Source organism: Porites lutea, chromosome 11, assembly GCF_958299795.1.
Source record: "Porites lutea chromosome 11, jaPorLute2.1, whole genome shotgun sequence".
Taxonomy (NCBI): domain Eukaryota; kingdom Metazoa; phylum Cnidaria; class Anthozoa; order Scleractinia; family Poritidae; genus Porites; species Porites lutea.
This window is the reverse complement of record NC_133211.1, coordinates 6681398-6699999: the sequence shown is the minus strand read 5'-3', so window position 1 is coordinate 6699999 and position 18602 is coordinate 6681398. Positions and strand designations below refer to the sequence as shown.

The window sequence follows — 18602 nt, the reverse complement described above, 5'->3', positions numbered from 1 at the left end:
ATTTCGAACACAGAAAGAAGACAATTTCAATTTCAGTTCAATTCGACTTTTAATGAAACCACTCGCTGAAGAATGAAAGCATGTCTCTAAGTAAAGGAAAACAGTTACATAAGAATAAAAGTCAAGGTAGCTTTCTTTAAAAACATAGCAAAAAAATTGAGATTAGAAACAATACTCAAACGCAAGACCTGAAAAGCATTTTTTTGTTTCATTGGACAGTCTCGCCTGCGAATACAGCCGTCGCTCCTCGCCGCTAGGGACGATTCGCAGGAGGAAAGTCGCTGTATTCGCAGGCTATCGACAGTCTTTTCCATGAGCCAGGGGCGGATCCAGAAAATTCAGAACGGACGCACAGGGAACTTGCTAGCCATTTAGATACAATTTTTTTTAAGTCTTTAAAGGAGCCCATAACCCAGAGCGAGAAACTAGGCCTATGTCACGGCGTTTTCACGGACCAGTTTATTTTTAGACACATTTTGGGAAACTTTTTCCCTCGAAAACAGAATCTCCAACATGTCTATGGGCGCATTTAAAGTGTAAGATATCAACAAGGAAAACTAAACGTTATTAAAAGGCAAAAAATATCATTTTTAGGTCTGCAGGTTGTGCTGAATTTTTTTGGAATTTAAAACATATTCAAAATTCGCGCCAAAATCGTTCTAAAAATAAACTGGTCCGTGAAAACGCAGTAACACGAACGCATGGATGTTACACGCTCCAGATTATGGGCTCCTGGTCTTTACCAATAAATACCAATTTTCACAGAAAGAAAAACGGGGTGGACTACGCCCCCCTCGGTTCCACCCCTAAATCTGCCAATGTAAAGGAACGCGAGTTTCGACTCTATCTGGTTTTCTTAAAGTAAAAGCTCATTGCATGTTAAGAGGTAACAACTTTATTCAAACTCGTTCCCAGAGTCTATCTACTTCTCGCTTCCTCCGGGTCTGGGAAGATGAAAGATCCTGGAAAGGAGGTTGCTTAATTCATGTATTCATTATATTAACAGCATGAAAGATAAATAATATAAGTTGAAAAGTTAGCTTCCTACAGGCTTGCGCAAAATATTACTATTATTACTAAATTAAAAAGAGTATGCTCGCGCTCATTGGACTGCGAGCAGTCTTTTTCAGATAGTGGGGTATCGCCCGTACAAGGTGAGCGGTAGGCGACGCCCATGACGCAAAACGACAGGAAAGGACGTAACCCTGAGCTTACGCCCTCGCTTTACTGCTCCCCACTAACATATCATATGCTAACAATGATTAGTAAAATCCAACTAGTGGTTTATTATCAATGCTGCGTTCTGATTTGTCGAGCTACTACTAGGCTATATGGTATAGCCCACTAATAGCGAAAAGCACCCGCTTTGAAAACCAAAACAATGGCGGCTGAATCGCGTTTTGTTAGCTAAAGTTGTTTTATCTCGATATTTTTGACCAACTAGTTGGACTTTACTAAAACAATTATTCCTCTCGCCCTCATAGCCTCTGAGTCCATAGCCCATTCTTCCTTCGGCCTCATGGGCTATTGACTGACAGCCCATTCGGGCTCGAGGAGTAATTGTTAATTATTTGCACCGTTGGGTTCTGTCTTCACCGTTAACTGGCACCCCAAGTCTCGAAAAAGCTTTGTGTCTACAGGAGCTAAATCACTGCCCATATAAAAAAATCGTCACATGCCAGAAAAGGTCGACTTTGCTGATAAGAATAAAAACATGTACTAAATTGGCAAGCAACATATAATCACGATGTCTATTTCAACGTTAATGTGTAATTGATATAAATGTTTATTACAAAGAAAAAATGGCACTCATCAAGAAAAAGAGCTTTCTTGGTTTGCGCCGATCAATAACTCTTTGCAAAATCTTTGCAGAATAGTTTATTTACATTGTAACTACCCTACCATCCTTTCTCAAAAGACAAAACCCTCTCATAAAACTAAGATCCGTTTAACACGACGTGCCTTACTTCAAAACTCCTTACCAAGAAATTTCTCCAATATTTATTCACCATCCATATAATAACCAAGTAACAGTTTCAATTGATATGCACAAGAAAGTACTACCTATTAAGATACTTCTAATATTCTTAACATCCACGAAAAATCGGACATAAATAGATAAATTAAAGACCAAAGAGGCCATCCGCGTTCAAAATGCTGCTCTATTGTATTTCGTTAAAATTGTACGAGAAGCCCTAAATGTTTTTCTTGACTCTCGATAGTCCAGGAGAGCAAGAAACGTTTTCAGCTGTGAAGATTAGTTGAAATACATACCAGGAGACTTCTAACTAACCAATCAGAATTAAGCACAAGTATAAAGTTGCGTCAGTTTGTGGTCACAAGACAACAACGTTTCCTTGCAACCGTTCGAAGGGAAATTGTGCTTAATTGTGGAGTCTGTTACCTCCACTCCAAAAGTTACCTGTTGAGTTTAATAATGTATCGAAAGGTCACAGACCAGAATAAAGGAAAGCCTTCACGAAGTAGATATTGTAGCATGACCAGCGTGCTGTTATCAACTGATCAGTCAGACTTCACTTTAGTTTGTGAGACAGGGTGAGCTGGTTCAGCTAAAAGAAAAACAAATCACTTTCATTAGAAAGGAGACAAGTGTAGCAAGCCTTGGGAAATTTAGTCTGTATTCAAGTCTTGACATGGCAGAAAACATCATGATCAACATCACAATTTTTATCTGATAAAGGATGTTATCTATCTATCACAAAATGGAAAGCTGATGTGGACCTGCTACATCAATACATATGCACAGATGCACACGGTAAAGGTTGACCACAGTATTAGAGTCTTCATCCTCTACTCCTCACGAACAACTGTGTGGGTTCCTTTACAACCCATAAGAATCAAAACAGTGAAAGGGCTGTGAGACAGGGCCTATGGTTTTTCGTCCTTACCCGAGAAGACTAGAATATCTAACCATATTTAGATGTCAGCAAAGGCAGCACATTCTCCTCAGTAGAGGTGCCCCTACCCCTGGGATCGGAACCCAGCACCTCCCTGTCAGCAGACGAGCTCATTTAGTTATTGAACAAGTTTGATTTCAATGAAAACTCCACAAAGTCTAACAGCCCCCGCTGACGTTCTTTTGACTCGCAACCCAATACTACCCAAGCCTGTAGTATGTCTGCATAAACTTTTTACAAGGCCAGCTACTAAATATTATGAGCTATATTTACCTATGCATCTTGAAACAAACTTGAGAACCTCATCCAATATGATAACAGGGAAGGAGAAATAAAGAACTGCAACCCATTCATCCCAGTTCAAAGGAGTGATGCGGAAAATGGTCTGCAAAGCAAAAATATTAATTTTTGTCATCAAAAGAGGAGAGAATTTACGAGGATGTGTATGATGTGTATATCCAGGATCTTTCAAGGCTTTTAAAAGTGAAGAACGTAAGAACTGTGCAAAGTTTGACAACAAACTTAACTGCTGTTGTCAGCAGCCGCAAGGTTTCTTTGGCAATACAAGACGAGAAACAAACAAGAAATTTAAGGATCTTTTTAACACTTACAACAATGATCAAGCCCTAGAAGAATCCACAAACCATTCAAAAAACGTCTTGACACAAACAATGGGCTAATATTGTAAAACACACCCAGTACACTTAAATGATGTACTCACATTAGTAATCTTGAAGTAGAGTATGACAAAGTGCATGATGAATGATGCGGCAATGGCAGTAATAAGAGAAGGATTCCGCCAGGGTGGCATCACAAACAAGCTTTGGTTTTCACTTAAACTGAAAGTAAAACACCAAATAATAATGAACTAAATGTTAAAAAAGATTTTGCTGGGGCATGAACTATGAATTTTAAGATATGAGGTCACCACCATAGAATATGTTACTCTCCATTGACCTCAGCTTATGACAGGGGTTAAGAATGAGTTCTAAAATGCATGTTAAAGACAGTGTTTCCTCTTTTGGGTACCTTACCTACATTGGAAGATAATTTTTTTGTGCTCTTAATCTACTTTAGTTCTGTAACATTTTTCTTCTTAGCCCACCACCACCCCACCCCCACCCCCAAAACTCCAGTTGTCAGCCAATCTCAAGGGAGAGTTACTTCTACAAATTTTCTTGGGTAAAATGTGTCTCAAGTAAATAAGTAGCAGTATTTTACCTGTTTAGAGCATTGAACATTTCGATTGTAACCAGTACTGACAGGGCCATAGTCATAGGATGAAGATCATTAAACACTTGGCAAGGGACACCAGCAAAGTTTGTAGGATCTGTAGTACACTGCATATGATGTGTCTAGACAACAGGAAATAACAGAAAACTAATTAACTGCCATTTACCATAACCACATAAAGGTGACAGGGTAAATGTATACTCTACTCCAACTATTGGAACAAGGGACACTAGATGGATTCACAAATCCAGTTGAATGTAATATAACAGTGACTTAACAAACAGTAATAATATAAATATAACAGACATTTTTGAAATGCAGATAAACCTCATCATAAACACTACTTGAATTAACAAGACGGTCTTGTTAACAAGGTTTTCACAAACTAAGGAAATTGGCATATCTGGCAAATTCAACATGACATGACATAAGACTGCTAACGTGTGCTTGGCATCTGTCGTTTTTAGATCAGCAAGCACCATTGCCGCTGTCAATGTACTGTCTTCGCTAAATGTCTGCACTTCAACAAAGTGGTAATAACAATGATGTTCACAAAGATAGTTCCACTGTAAAATAGGAATGGATCACATTATATCATCTTCACTGTTGGGAAACAAGGATAAAACCATCTTGAAACAATCAAGCAGAAACTTTCCCTTACCAGCTGATAATAAGAGACTTTAGGACCATTTTCATAAAACATGAACCACCAAGCTGAAGCCGCAACAGTTGCAGCTCCAACATAAATTCCAATAGCCATGTATCTAAAAAAGAGCCAGCCGCTGATGAGAGATTCTTTAGCCTTACGTGGTGGCTTCATCATGATATCAACATCAGGAGGGTTGAAGCTGAGCGCAGTGGCTGGAGGTCCATCTGTCATTAAATTTACCCATAGAAGCTGAACTGGAATGAGCGCTTCTGGCATTCCAAGGGCTGCAGTCAGGAAAATGCTACAAAAACAAAATAAATTATGTTAAATAATGTTTTACTGTGTCTCGTGCAGTACAGATCCTCAGATGCACCCCTCAAAAGACTAAGCCCTAGTTTTCTTAAGTCAATAAACTAAAAAAACATCACTAAATGGCATGATTCTAAAGATCACCATAAACTGAAGACAACATATAAATTTAAGAAAGCCTCAGTCTAATGTGTATGTTGCTGTTAATTTTTTTTTCTGTTAATTTTTGTTTTTCCTTCATTTAAAATTTATTAGCATATATTATCATACCAAAAAACAATAGAAAAATAAAAATCAACAGCAACATGTACAACACCTCATTCTGTAAGCACAATGAAAGTTAAAAGAATTTAATTTATGATCGCTAGAGAAACCATCCCAGCAATGTTGTGCTCCAAAAAAGGACTGACTTTCACTCATTTTGGAATGGAAAATTCTGGAATTTTACCAGCTTTATATGTTCTAATAATCACTGGAAAGGTCCCATCACTTTTGAACTCCATTGTAGTCAGAATAACTTCTATAAACTTGTATCACATATCTGTTTCATTTAAGATGCACAACTCTTTTGCTCAACAACTATTGCCCATGACATCAAGTACCAGAGAGGTTCTTAGAACTACGGGACAAGGATATGGCAGCCTTACACTCCACATGACATCTCCACTAACCTAACAACTTCTCCAATATTTGAGGAAATCAAATAGCGAATAAATTGCTTGGTATTGTCATAAATTGACCGTCCCTCTTCCACTGCTGCCACAATTGTTGAAAAGTTGTCGTCTGCTAACACCATTTCTGTTGATATGTTAAGGATGAAATTTTAACTATTCACACCATCTTAACAGAGTAAAGCTAAGCCTGGAAATTGCAATCAGACTGTCATTTTCCTCCCAGTAGTAATGCAAACAGTGCTTAGCATGAGGACTGACAGTAGACCAAGAGAAAACCACTTGGTAAACTGCAGAGCAACATGCTTATGACAAGGTTCACAATTAGGACTCCGAGAATGGATTGACTTTTACATCATATTGCTCTAGTAAAACAACAACAACAACAAAGTAAATCATCATCAACAGTTAATTCAGTGAGACCTCCTCAAAACAAAGGGAAAAACCCAAGACACCAAAGGAAAAAACTCAAATGACCTCAGTTCAGGTGTCCTAAATGCCATGTAGAAATAAAACATTATTGTATGAAATTTCAATACTCTTAAGACTAAGCAACCTATACAATAACATGGTGTCTGTGTTAGGGAGGTGTCTCACATGGATAAGATCTAGACTCTGTACCAGCCAGAACTTTGGAGGGTACTCTGTTGGGACTTGCCCCCTACTCCATGATTATCAACTAAGTGCTTGCTAGAGTGGTCTCAAGCTGTACTCCAAAAGTCACTGCAACCCCTTAAGGCATAGTTACAAGAGGAGGGTGGTTATAAAGTTGGAAAACATCAACAATGAAAAGAATAGTGCTGCAGTCTACATGTATGTTGGGAACTTGGTCCCTAACTGAGCACAATCCTTTTTTTTTCTTGTTCAAAAATGGTGACTAAATAAATTAATGCAATTTTTCTATTTGTAATTTAGTTGAAAATTATAGGAATGCTATTGAACACTATGCACAGACAGGTCCAAAAAAGGCTAAAAAAAGAATTAACACAGCACTTTGACAAGCTTCACAACCACAGCACTTCATTAGGCAAGACTTTTGCTACCTCCAAGCAATATTATGCAACCAAAAATGAGGAAAGCTCTGCTGATGACAGATACTTAAATTAACGTTTTAAAAGGATACCAGAAGCAGATTTTGCTACAGCTGTTCCAGAACCCATGGCCACACCAATCTCGGCTTTCTTTAAAGCAGGGGCATCATTAACTCCATCCCCAGTCATAGCTGAGATTTCACCCTCAGCTTGGAGGTATTCAACAATTTTACTCTTGTGAGATGGCTCTACTCGAGAAAATAATCTGAAAAAAGGCAAACACATCAATATTTATTTTGGGTTCATACAGTATGTATGTTGCAAAATGCAAAAACCTACGTCTTCTGAAAACAATTCATGGGATTTTATCAAGATGTATTATTGATGAACAGAAGTTTCATTAAAATGCCAGAACAATTACCCCACCTTGCTTTCAAACTAGCTACTCTCTGTTCCTCTGGTGAGAGCTCATCAAATTCACGGCCTGAGAATGATAACCCTAAACAACAAAATGCCAACAAAATGTTATTCTAAATTTTCAAACATAGGCTGAACACAATTAACGTTATGTGGCCAACAAAATGGCCAAAGTGAACTTAACTTATACAGTTAAGCCTTTTAGCTTCAATAATGACCAACATCAATTATCTAGTGACAACATATGAGAATTAATAAAAAGAACACCATAGGAAAAAAGGCTTTTATCTTTAGTAAAATTCTCTCAACTACATGTAATCCTCTAAGGAAATGCATGGTGATGAGTTCGGAGAATTTGATGCTGACAATTATTAGCACTTGGTTAACGCAAGTTCAATACCTGTTGGGTCTTCATCTGCTTCAAAAATGCCAATCCTTCTGCAGATAGCTTCTGCAGTGGCCTGATCAAAAGAACAAATAAACAGATAAATACATTCATAGTAAGATATACTAATAAAATAATAAGTAAACTCAAGAAAGTGCACTGTTAATGCCCTCTGGTCACAATTATTCAATTGCTACAGATAGTGCTAACCATTGGTTAAATCACTATCAAGAGGATAAATATTAGAGAAATTCAAACAAGTGTTATTCATTATATCCAGAGGGTAGCACTACCCAGTTTTTGAACAACTGGGGCCTGATCATAAATGTTAAGTTTCTTTCCATACCTTGTTATCACCAGTGATTACAATAACTCTTATTCCTGCATCACAACACTTCTTAATTGAATCTTTCACCTCTGTTCTTGGTGGATCCAGCATTCCTGCTACACCCACAAATGTCATGTTGCTCTGTAAAGGGAGAATGTTTGAAATTACATTTACGTAAAAGACAAGAAAATGTTGTTTCACAAGAGATTCAAAGGCAGATAAGAGACAAAAGTGCCAAGATTGACATATCTGGCACACAATAATTCATGGGATGCTAATGCTGAATAGTAATTTAAAAACACCTTTCCTGCATTTTGCCAAGTGTGACAATAGTTTCAGCTGTTTTTTCTTTTCAAATTTATTTTTTTACTCTTCAAAGACATTGTTGTCTATTACTTGAAGGCAAAGTTTCAAATGCAAACTGATTAAAATGAATGAGAATATAAATAACAGTGGTAGTCAGCTTGGCAGATAGATGGGAATGTCACTTATAGCAAGTGAAGGGGAATCCACATTTTCATCATTCACCACTGGATATCAATAACAGTCTTGGAGATGACTTCAACACACACCTCATAATTCACAAACTTGTCTGCTGCTTCAAGATCCATTTTGCTTGGTGGCAGTGGTTCATCCACTGTTGCTAAGGCGAGGCAACGGAGAGTGTCCCTCCCTTGAATCACAAGTAAATACATTGTACTGATGTGTCAAAGTATTAAAATCATATCAATTTACTGAATAGCACCATTAATTTGAGTTCAACACAAGCTTCTTCATTTTGTCCTTGACCAACAAAAGTATAGCTCTTTCCCTTTGCTAAAGCACTTATTGTTCTTTCAGTCAAAGATCTTTGTTCAGGACTTAGGACCCTGCATTCCTTTCGGTTAATCTGAATGAGGATAAATGATTCAAAATCAATTGAATCATGCTGAATGAAAGGAACCAATCGATCTCATGTGGACAAGGATTCATCAGTTCCTTTGACGCACCATAAACCGATTTACCTTAGATCACAGATCCTTATTGGGATAATCCCAAAGGAATACACCCTTAATAAAGCCAACAATGGATCAGAGTATGGAGGATGTAACGTAATCTTGCAAGAAACTCTCATGTAAAACATGGCAAACATTATCTCCACTGAATCTGCAAGAGTTTGTGCTTTAACTGAGGCATACACACCTGTTCCATATTGTTTAACCAGTTCCAAAATTTGCTGCTTGATTTTTGGTGTAAGAGGCTGCTTTTTGCTTCCAACCCTGATAAAGTTACATCTGTCAATAATACTCTCAGGAGCACCCTGCAATGTACATGAAAATAAACAAGACATGTCAGCGCTGCATCACACATAAACATAAACATATATGGGCAGGCTTGTTCAAAGCTGGGTTAAGGTAACCCAGGGTTAGTGCGAAATTTGAACTCATATATGAGAGTTTAGTTTAATCCTCTTTGCCTACAATTTGATGATTAGATACTCTAAAAAGAATAGAGAAAGTTATCCAAGAGAGTGCTTTTGATAAAAAAAAAATGAATCTGGTTTAAAATTTAACCCTGGTTTAGCACTAACTGGCGTTCGAACAACTGGGCCATGGTGACAAGAGCTTGGTAACAAAAAAATGACTTGGAAATCAAACTGAACACATAGCTTAAAAATCCACATAAAGAGAAGCTTTGGTTTATAATGACTTACTCGTATTGTAATTAAGCCATTACATGAATCATGTTGAATGCACAAATGCATTTAACTTTTATCAAGAAAAAAATCAGTTTTTTTAATAAGCCTGCAACAGTGCAACAAGCTAATTAAAAAGCTCAGTAATTCACCTAAAACTGAAATATTGTGATTTTGCTTAATAAAGGTGTACATTATTTCAAGAGTTGGTACTCAAAAGATGTTTTACTGTAATTAAAATCTTGTTAATATCTTAGGACAATTGTAACTTAACCAACAATCAAATTTCAGCAAATTTACAGCAGTTTAAGCATAGGACAGATTAGGTAGATTTGTAATAGCAACCAGTAAATTGAACAACTAACCTTGACAAACATTTTAGGATTCCTTTCATGCACAGAGTTTGGTCCATCAACTCTAGGAGTACAGTACACACTCATAGACTTTCTGTCACGTGAAAACTCAAGCGTAAATTCCTACAACATAATGGGAGACATCTGAGTAAGCACTAGAGAAAATGTAGATTTCTATGTGGCTTTTGAAACAAAAAGACAAGCATCAAACCAGAAATCCTATTAATTTTCTCGGTAAAACCATCTAATATCACCAATGAACAACAAGACAACATAAGCCTAGTTTACATTGGCTACGGTCACATTACACATTATTAAGTTATCCCCATCTTAATTATAGTTAGTAGCCCAGATGTGATCGCAGCCATTATAATAAAAGTGGGATCAGACATAGCTCATATTCTCATTATGCACTATTTTTTGCCCTACTTGTATTCCTTTTAATTATAATGATATTATTTAGCAAAACCTATTACCAGTACTTCAGTTAACAACCTCTCAACAACAGGTAGTTAATTCTCTTTGACAGTGGCTGCTGTCAAGAAGTATTGTTTCATGATAAAAACAAGAAGAGGGCATTTGCGTAGGGCGCTTTCCATTTGTCAGTACTGACTGGCCAGACCATTCCAGTAGTAATGAGGATTTTACTTATCATCAAAAGGAAGGAAATAGTTTTTTGGCAAAAACTCATGGGAAAAGCCTCTTTCATTGTCAAAATGACTGCTCCAGCCATGGCCTGGCCAGTCAGGTCTGAAAAATGGAAAGCACCCTTAGACAGCAGTAGTGGTCAGCTTGGCAGGTGGAAATTTCACTTATGACAAGTGAAGGGGAATCCACATCTTCATCATTCACCACTGGATATTTGCACTCAACTCAAGGTGCACATCAATGATATTCTTGTGTAACAGTCAACACCCTTTTAACTGTACAGTAAAACTATACCTTGTTGAAGTGAGACAGGATGACATCATTACAGGCATTTGCCAGCTCAGCTTTGGACTTTCCAGCTAAATTTGTACCAAAGACATTGAGCTTCTCAACCAACACTGTCAGTGCTGTTTCGGTGGCTTCTCCAACTTTTTCATAAGCATCTCTACCCTGCAATCAAACAATAACAAAATAAACATTAAATTTTAACATGATGAAAATGATCCTGGAAAAACCAAACCTCATTACTTCACTGGATCAGTTCACAAAATGCTGTAATCATTGAGAAAACCTCAGGTGAAACACGGAAAAACATCATTTCCAGTGAGTTTAACCACAACATTATAAAATAACACTAAGTACAATGCGACATGTGACCTGTGCCCAACAATAGCATAAAATAATTATAAGATCCGCAACTAAACAATCTTACCAGAGAGAAAAAACTGTTAATTTACTTGTCAATGTATTTTGCTTAAAGAGTTACAATACTGACAGCACTGTTTTACATCCCTTGCAGAAGACAGGACTGCCATTTCTACATGGCCATAACAGCCGAAAGGAAGGTCAAGCTATTTGCAGGGCAAAGGCATTGCCTTCTCTATTGCTTATTTTGATCTAATTTGGCCTGGGTTTTCAGCAATGAGCCTTTTGCTCAGAAGATTGAGCAATCACTTCCTACACCTAAGACATTGAGACAGAATCCTCCAGGACACCGAGTAATTTTAATTCTCAGTGGACAAAAACCTTGTACCAGAATACTTTAAAGATTATTGCATTCTTTTTTACACTTTTTAAGGCCCAAAAATGTAATTAGTCTTCTGCAAATAACACCAAAAAAACTTTCTCATGGGCATCTGAGAAAATGAATGTCAAATTTCACGAGAATTGTGAAAACACAGGTAAAATTCTGAAAATTTCATGTGTAAGATGTAATTTTGTGAAATTTGACATTCATTTTCTCAAGCTCCCGTGAGAAATTTTCTTTGGTGTTATTACAGATGACTAATTACATCTTTAGCCCTTGAAAAATGTATAAAAGAATACAATATGCTTGAAATATTATTCTGGTACAAGGTTTTTGTCCACTGAAGATTAAAATTACTCAATTTCCTGGTGGATTCTGTCTTAAATTATCATCATCATCATCTTCATGAGTTCAGCACTTACTGCATTGTAATCTACACTTGAGTCATTGCACATAGCACAGATGGTAGCAAACTCAGGAAGTGCCTCAAAGTCTTTGGCATCAATTTCCTTTCCATTTAAAGATCTGAAATTAAAATCACAAAGTGATTCTTGACTCAGTCTTCATTCTTTTTCTAGGTAAAAGCCAGTAAGATCAAATCTAGAGATCCAAACTACTTACATCTCCCCAGATGGTGTATACGTTGTGCCTTCAACTTCAAATTCATGGAAAGTTGCATGATCCCTCCTCACATCGCTCAAAATGAAGAACTAGAAATAACAACAGCAAAAATTTTTAAGTTGTCAAATAAGATACTACAAAACAGACAAAAGTCTTAATCAATCAATCACTAAAAACATGCAAGCTGATTGTAGCAATTAAATCACCTTGTGAACAGACATCTGATTGGTTGTTAGGGTTCCAGTTTTGTCAGAACAAATTACTGACGTACAACCAAGTGTTTCCACTGAAGGAAGGCTACGAACAATTGCATTTTTCTTAGCCATTCTATGTGTACCTAAAACAGAAAACAGAAAATAATGTGAGAAATACTATTAAACCAAGATTCATCTTACATCTGTGATCAAATTTTCATTTCACGCTAGGTAGATACTGGGAAAGAAAAAGTCTAGCCAGTCCTAGCTAAGCTATTTAACACAAACAATATATGTCAGTTTCTGTAATTTTCTTTGATAGTGTTTCTTTACCTACCACTAACTTTAAATATTTCCAAAGTTACCAACTTATTTGTAACAGTGGAAATAACAATATTGTTTCCTTTGGAGTACATTTAATATGAAGGCTATTTACCTAAGGCAAGACACGTAGTTATGACCGCTGGAAGCCCTTCTGGAATTGCTGCCACAGCAAGAGCAACTGCTATCTTGAAATAATAGATTGCTCCCTAGAGAAAGTAACCATAAGCATGTTAGAAATTGTTACCATGCTGAACGAGTTGTGCATAATTATTAGTACTTTAATCAAAATACACCATGCTGAATAAACTAGTACTAAACATTTTGGAAACTTCAGCCTTGAAGTTGTCAAGAATCACTGCGATCTGAGAAGTTATATCAGATACTTTAAACAGCAACTCACACAAGTTCATTTAAGATCCAGATGTCTTAAAGATGGTCTATGAAAATGACTAGGCTGCATGTTTGTTTAACCCACTCCTTGTAGCATGGATACTGAATGAACAACATGATTCATGTTTTTTTATTAGGAGTCAAGCAATTTTAAATTAAACTTACTTTTATCCATGAGCCACCATGGACTGGATCATTGAAGTGACCAATATTAATGGCCCATACTGCAATACAAATAACTGTGATTACCTTTATTAGATGAGAAAAAAGGAGAAAACAAGGGTGTTACAGACCAATATTATATAACCAACAGAACACTCATTTAGCACAGTAGAACTGTACAGTGACACTACCTGTATATGTATAAAAGACCCTAATGTAGCAACACTAGTAACATAAAAAATCAGTTACACAGTACAGGATGATACCTTTGACAGCTGTTGTGCAAACTCATCTAACTTCTGTTGTAATGGAGTTTTTTCTTCATCAGTGTCAACCATTTCATCTCTGATCTTGCCTACAAAATTAGTACCAAAGTACAAGTATTACATCTCAACTGAAGTGGATGCTAAATTTCCCATCAAATGCAAGAAAGTGTGAAGAGTTTCCCCATATTAACATGCTGATCAAAAAAGGAATGCTTCCTTCTAAATTTTCAGTAAAGGTTGAGTGAAACATCCCAGTGGACTTAAAACACCATAAAGTATACAAAGCATTTAAGATAATATTAGAGCTACTAAAACTTTCCGATATTAGACAACTAGAATTGGGTAAACTTATGTTTTCTCTTAACTATTCTCTTTTGCCTTCAAAGTTCAACAATTATTTTTCTTTAAACAAACAAGTCCATAGCTATGCCACAAGACACGCAAACGATTTTCAACTTCCCTTTTGTAGAACAAACCTTCGTAAATTTTCTGTCAGTTTCCAAGGACCTACTTATTATAACTCTATAGAAAATGATATTAGAGAATCTAATTCTCTCCACTTATTCAAAACGAAATTGAAAAAAAAATTATATATGAATTATTAGTTACAAATCTTGTAGTAAATAGTTATATTTCTTCACATGTCTGATATTATTTTTATACTTATTGTTACATGTACCATACCTTATATTTTGTCAACTCAGTCTATGTAATTAGTTAATTTATACCTACCTTCATTGTATTTTACTTTCGATCCTGGCCTTACTGTTACTGTTAACTTTATTTTTACTCTGAGGGAGCCCAATGTCTATAAGCCTCATGGTTTCTTTTTGGGCTTCCTCACCACTTTCATTTGCTTTTGTGTAAATGTCTTGTTTTATCGTTATTTGTATTTTGTGGTAAATCAAATAAAGTTATTATTATTATTATTATTATTATTATTATTATTATTATTATTATTATTATTGCCCAGCACAACAACGTTAAAGGTCAGTCACTGCCTTCTTACCGATTTGGGTGTTAAGACCTGTTCCAACAACTACACCTGACGCTTTCCCTGCTGCAATATTTGTACCCTGATAACAAGGAAGAACAGTGAAACAGTCAGACAGTCAGGAATAGGGTGCTATATGCAGATACAATATACTGAACATGTCCGCAATGGTAGACAAACAAAACTTACTGAAAAAAGCATATTAATCTTATCCTGATTGACTGCTTTTGCATCAGGGATAGGTTCTGTATGTTTGATGACACTAACACTTTCACCTGTTATAAAGAGAAAAGAACAACATCAGTGACAGGAAACAACATATTCTTAGAACTTTCTCACACACACACAGCTCAGTTACAGACAAGCAAGTAGAACTGGTATCCCCCTCCATAATACAGGGGTATCTTCCAGTGAACCTTGTGCTTTCAAGGATGACTCTCCTTATTACTGTATTGTAAAGGCTTAATAATAGTGATAATAATAATAATGCCAAGAATGTGCCCAAAGAAAAATTAAAGGGAACCCTGTGCTCTGACCCTCTGAAATCCAGGGTGCCCAACATATGATTTCTGTGGAAAAACTAAGATTTTCTAGTTGTCCAGGAACAAAGGTTATAAGCTGCTCCTCTTATGGGGCTTTTCAAGGCTAATGAAACAAGTAATGTAAAACATAACATGGTTAAGAATCCCAACTGCTAGGAGGTGAACCAGTTGGCTATTTTACAAGCATTGCTGAGGATCTGAACTTGGGACTACCAAGAACAAATCCAGCAAGCAGTCAGGGTGTGACTTAAACTCAGGGCCTCCAGATCACAAGTCCAGCACTTTAACTGCTCAGCCAAGCCACTTCCATTGTCAACCAATTCAAATAAAAAAACCAAGTTCACATTTTGGAGATTGGGTATAATGGATCCATAAAATGAATAGACACAACATTGAGAGTTATCTGACAGAGTTTTAACAAAGAAAAAATTGTTACTACAAGTTTTCACAACCCTACCTGTTAAAATTGATTGATCCACCCTAAGTGTAGTCGATTTGATTGAAGTTATCCGAATGTCAGCTGGAACTTTATCACCAACTAGAAAAACAAACAGAATGCAAAAATATACTTAAGCGAACATTAACATTGAAAAATACTGTTTTCAAATCAGAGAAAAAGTAACCCTGGAGCACCTATATTCTCTTAATATGAAATCAATGGCCATTAGAAAGTCCGACGAGAGAGAAAGTGAGAGTGCAAGATTAATGCTTTTGTGGCTCGCGCAATGTGTGAAACTTGACAGCTCTTTTCATTACAAGTGCAGCTGGAAAAAATCTCTACTGAGCCACAGCAGTTTCTCCATGATATAGATCAGTAAGCTGTTGTTTGAATAAAAAACAATGAGACAAAGGATTTGTAAAGCTGAAAAAATGCAAATTGAAAAATTATGAAATCTTGATAAGCAAAAAATTCAAATGAATCCTTTATGTACAAATTGCATCCTTGAAGACTAGAGAGCAGTAACTACCCCAACCAAGCAATAAATAATAATCTTGATCAACATGCCATTTAAGTACCAAAAAACCAGGAAAGAAATCTCTTAACACTAATTTTCAAGGGAAAAGCACATTGAGGTACTGCTGCATTGCAACTTTAAGTAAACAATTGTTTTGCAAATAAGACAGATGATGGTACAGTGTATCAACGTAGGAATTTTGTATTCAAATAACTCTAAAAGCCTACAACAGCCATGCAACCTGGAGTCCACAATCACCTAGGTCAAGGAAACCTTGCCATATCTACATAAGTAGATTCTTAACCTTTGTTACTTTTTTTCCCTTTCTGCTGAGGAGAATGATTAATTAAATTATCATACACCAGCAAAAGCTGATGCTCTGCAAATTATCTGCACATATTGTATCACAAAGCATCAAAGCCTTTTAATGCTGGTTTAAGAAAAGAATCACTCAAACAAACACCTAATATCAATTTAACGCTTCTCTACCCAACAATTAGTATTTTCTAAGATTTAAATTGAGATAGTCTTAGGATTAAAATATTTCTGTTAAAAATAAGAAAAGCAAATAACTTGGAATCAATGGTTCTCTTTCTGGTATAATGTAGCATATGTTTACAAACGGAGACCTCTAATGAGTTTCAGCTTTTCTTAGCGCGGATGTAAACAAAAATCGCGTTTTCTTTTCACATCTGTAGATCAAATGGAAGAAGCTTCTTCATTGCATAACAATGCAAGACTTGATATTAAGGCTTACCAGCAACTTCTACGATATCTCCTGGAACTAAATCTCTAGCTTTTATTCTTTGTATTCCTGATTTGTTTTGCCTTAACACCTTTGCCACTTCGGGCTCGTATTCCTTCAACGCCTCGATTGCACTCTCTGCGTTTCTTTCCTACAAAATCAACAGAAAAATAAATTTATTAGCCATTACTCTATTGACTGAAATATCGAAATATTAAATTACTGTCTTTTTACACTCACTTGCCAAACGCCAATGATTGCGTTTAGGATCAGGATAACAAGAATTACGAATGGTTCTACAAATGCTGTGACTCTATCTTCTCCTTCTTCGAACAACGCCAAAATCTGAAAAACAAATATGCAGGCCGATCAATGATCAACAAAAAAAGAACTGAAACAGCAATCCTAATGTACTTTCCCACTTGAAAGACACTTACAAATGAAATAACGGCGGCTGCAAGGAGTATTTTTATCAGTAAATCGTCAAATTGTTCCAGTACAAGCTTCCACAGAGGTTTGCCTAAAATAAAAAAATAACATTTCAAAATAAGCAGGAGAAGACCACAGGAAGACAGCTGATTCCATGTTCGTTTCCAAGTGAAATTGATCGAATGTCCACGTGAAACAAACATTATTACTTCGCAATTTTACAATGTCGATCTTACCTTCTTCGGCTGGAAGTTCTTTGTTTGTCAAAGCATAGAGAATGGGAAGAAAAAAGAGAGCAAACTATTAGCGATAAAATACAATTAAGCTTATTTTGAAACAGGGACTTCTGCAAGTTCTCCATCTCACAAAAAGGTACCACTATGTATGGCGATAATAAAATCATACTAAAGATCCATCATATATTTCGATTAATCGCATCACAGAATTGTACAAACTCGTTTCATTTAATACAACCGAATACTTTCTTTCCTACCGTTCGGTCCATATTTCTCCTGAGCAAGTGATAATTCCTCTAAACTCAAGCCTTTGGCTTCGCTGACAGAGAAATGATCCAGCACATCAGACGCCGGGTGCATGTGAGCTAGTTCCATGTCGGAATATATAGTGGAAAACGTTTAAATTTTCTGGCTTTTCAGTAATTCAGATGAAAGTTTAACTTCCAACAATCCTTCCGTAGTTCGGGTATCAGTCTTGACACATAATAGAGTAAATAAATCTAAGTTTGAGCCGAAGCGTCACCATAAAAGCAAACTTTTTTACCGACTCATGCACATGGATGTCCACGCGGCCTGGACGCGGCTCATGTTTATTGGTTAAATTCCAGTCACGTGATAAGCCAGCAAGTGTAGAAAGCTCAGCTGACCGTTCACTTCCGGTGTAAATAAAAGGACTGAGAAGAAATAAAAAACATTAAATTTAACAGTAAAAGCTTTGAATTTTTTCCTCTAAAGAATAATGGAGGGGAAGATGATCAACACGGATATAATTACTTGTCTTAAAGCTCCCACTATTTGCATTTTGAAAACAAGCTTCATTCGAACTGTTCCAATCCCGCTGAGTTACATGTAACAACTAGTTAATAATTTTAGAAAAGCCAATCAAATTGTCGATTAACTACTACTATCAAAAGACCGTAAAAGCCAAGTATCTTTCTTGGGCCACCTGTTATGAGAAAAATTTCCCAGGTTCAACCATAATATAGATTGAGGAATAACCACCTTGCGCTTTAGTGAGGCATAATACACACAATAACTGAATTTGTTTTAGAAACGATAGAGTTTTTATCTCGTTAATGTGGGGATATTGAAAAAAAAA

General features: G+C 36.4%; 1 protein-coding gene across 1 annotated transcript; it reads right to left on the bottom strand.

Annotated features, from left to right (window-relative positions):
• Positions 1–30: 30 nt before the first annotated feature.
• LOC140952933 (sarcoplasmic/endoplasmic reticulum calcium ATPase 2-like) lies at positions 31–18073 on the bottom strand. The gene is made up of 28 exons (XM_073402387.1): positions 17761–18073; positions 17504–17521; positions 17276–17358; positions 17079–17183; positions 16851–16989; positions 15595–15675; positions 14785–14870; positions 14611–14677; positions 13602–13690; positions 13339–13422; positions 12896–12989; positions 12472–12602; positions 12266–12354; positions 12067–12169; positions 10912–11067; positions 9982–10092; positions 9124–9241; positions 8514–8614; positions 7960–8082; positions 7629–7689; positions 7238–7310; positions 6904–7076; positions 5781–5907; positions 4813–5101; positions 4140–4273; positions 3640–3757; positions 3192–3303; positions 31–2570 (listed from the first exon to the last, which is right to left on the bottom strand). The coding sequence occupies exons 1-28, from the start codon at positions 17876–17878 to the stop codon at positions 2524–2526; spliced, it is 3030 nt and encodes a 1009-aa protein (XP_073258488.1). The 5' UTR covers positions 17879–18073; the 3' UTR covers positions 31–2523.
• Positions 18074–18602: the final 529 nt, after the last annotated feature.

Bases quoted from the DNA above. Each gene is read 5' to 3' on its own strand.
- LOC140952933 (XM_073402387.1), bottom strand. From the start codon at position 17,878: ATGGAACTAGCTCACATGCACCCGGCGTCTGATGTGCTGGATCATTTC. The intron at 8,615-9,123 runs GTGTGTATGCCT...TTGTGATTCAAG, and splicing joins GGTTAAACAATATGGAACAG to GGAGGGACACTCTCCGTTGC. The intron at 2,571-3,191 runs GTAAATATAGCT...TTTTTCTTTTAG, and splicing joins GTTTGTTTCAAGATGCATAG to CTGAACCAGCTCACCCTGTC.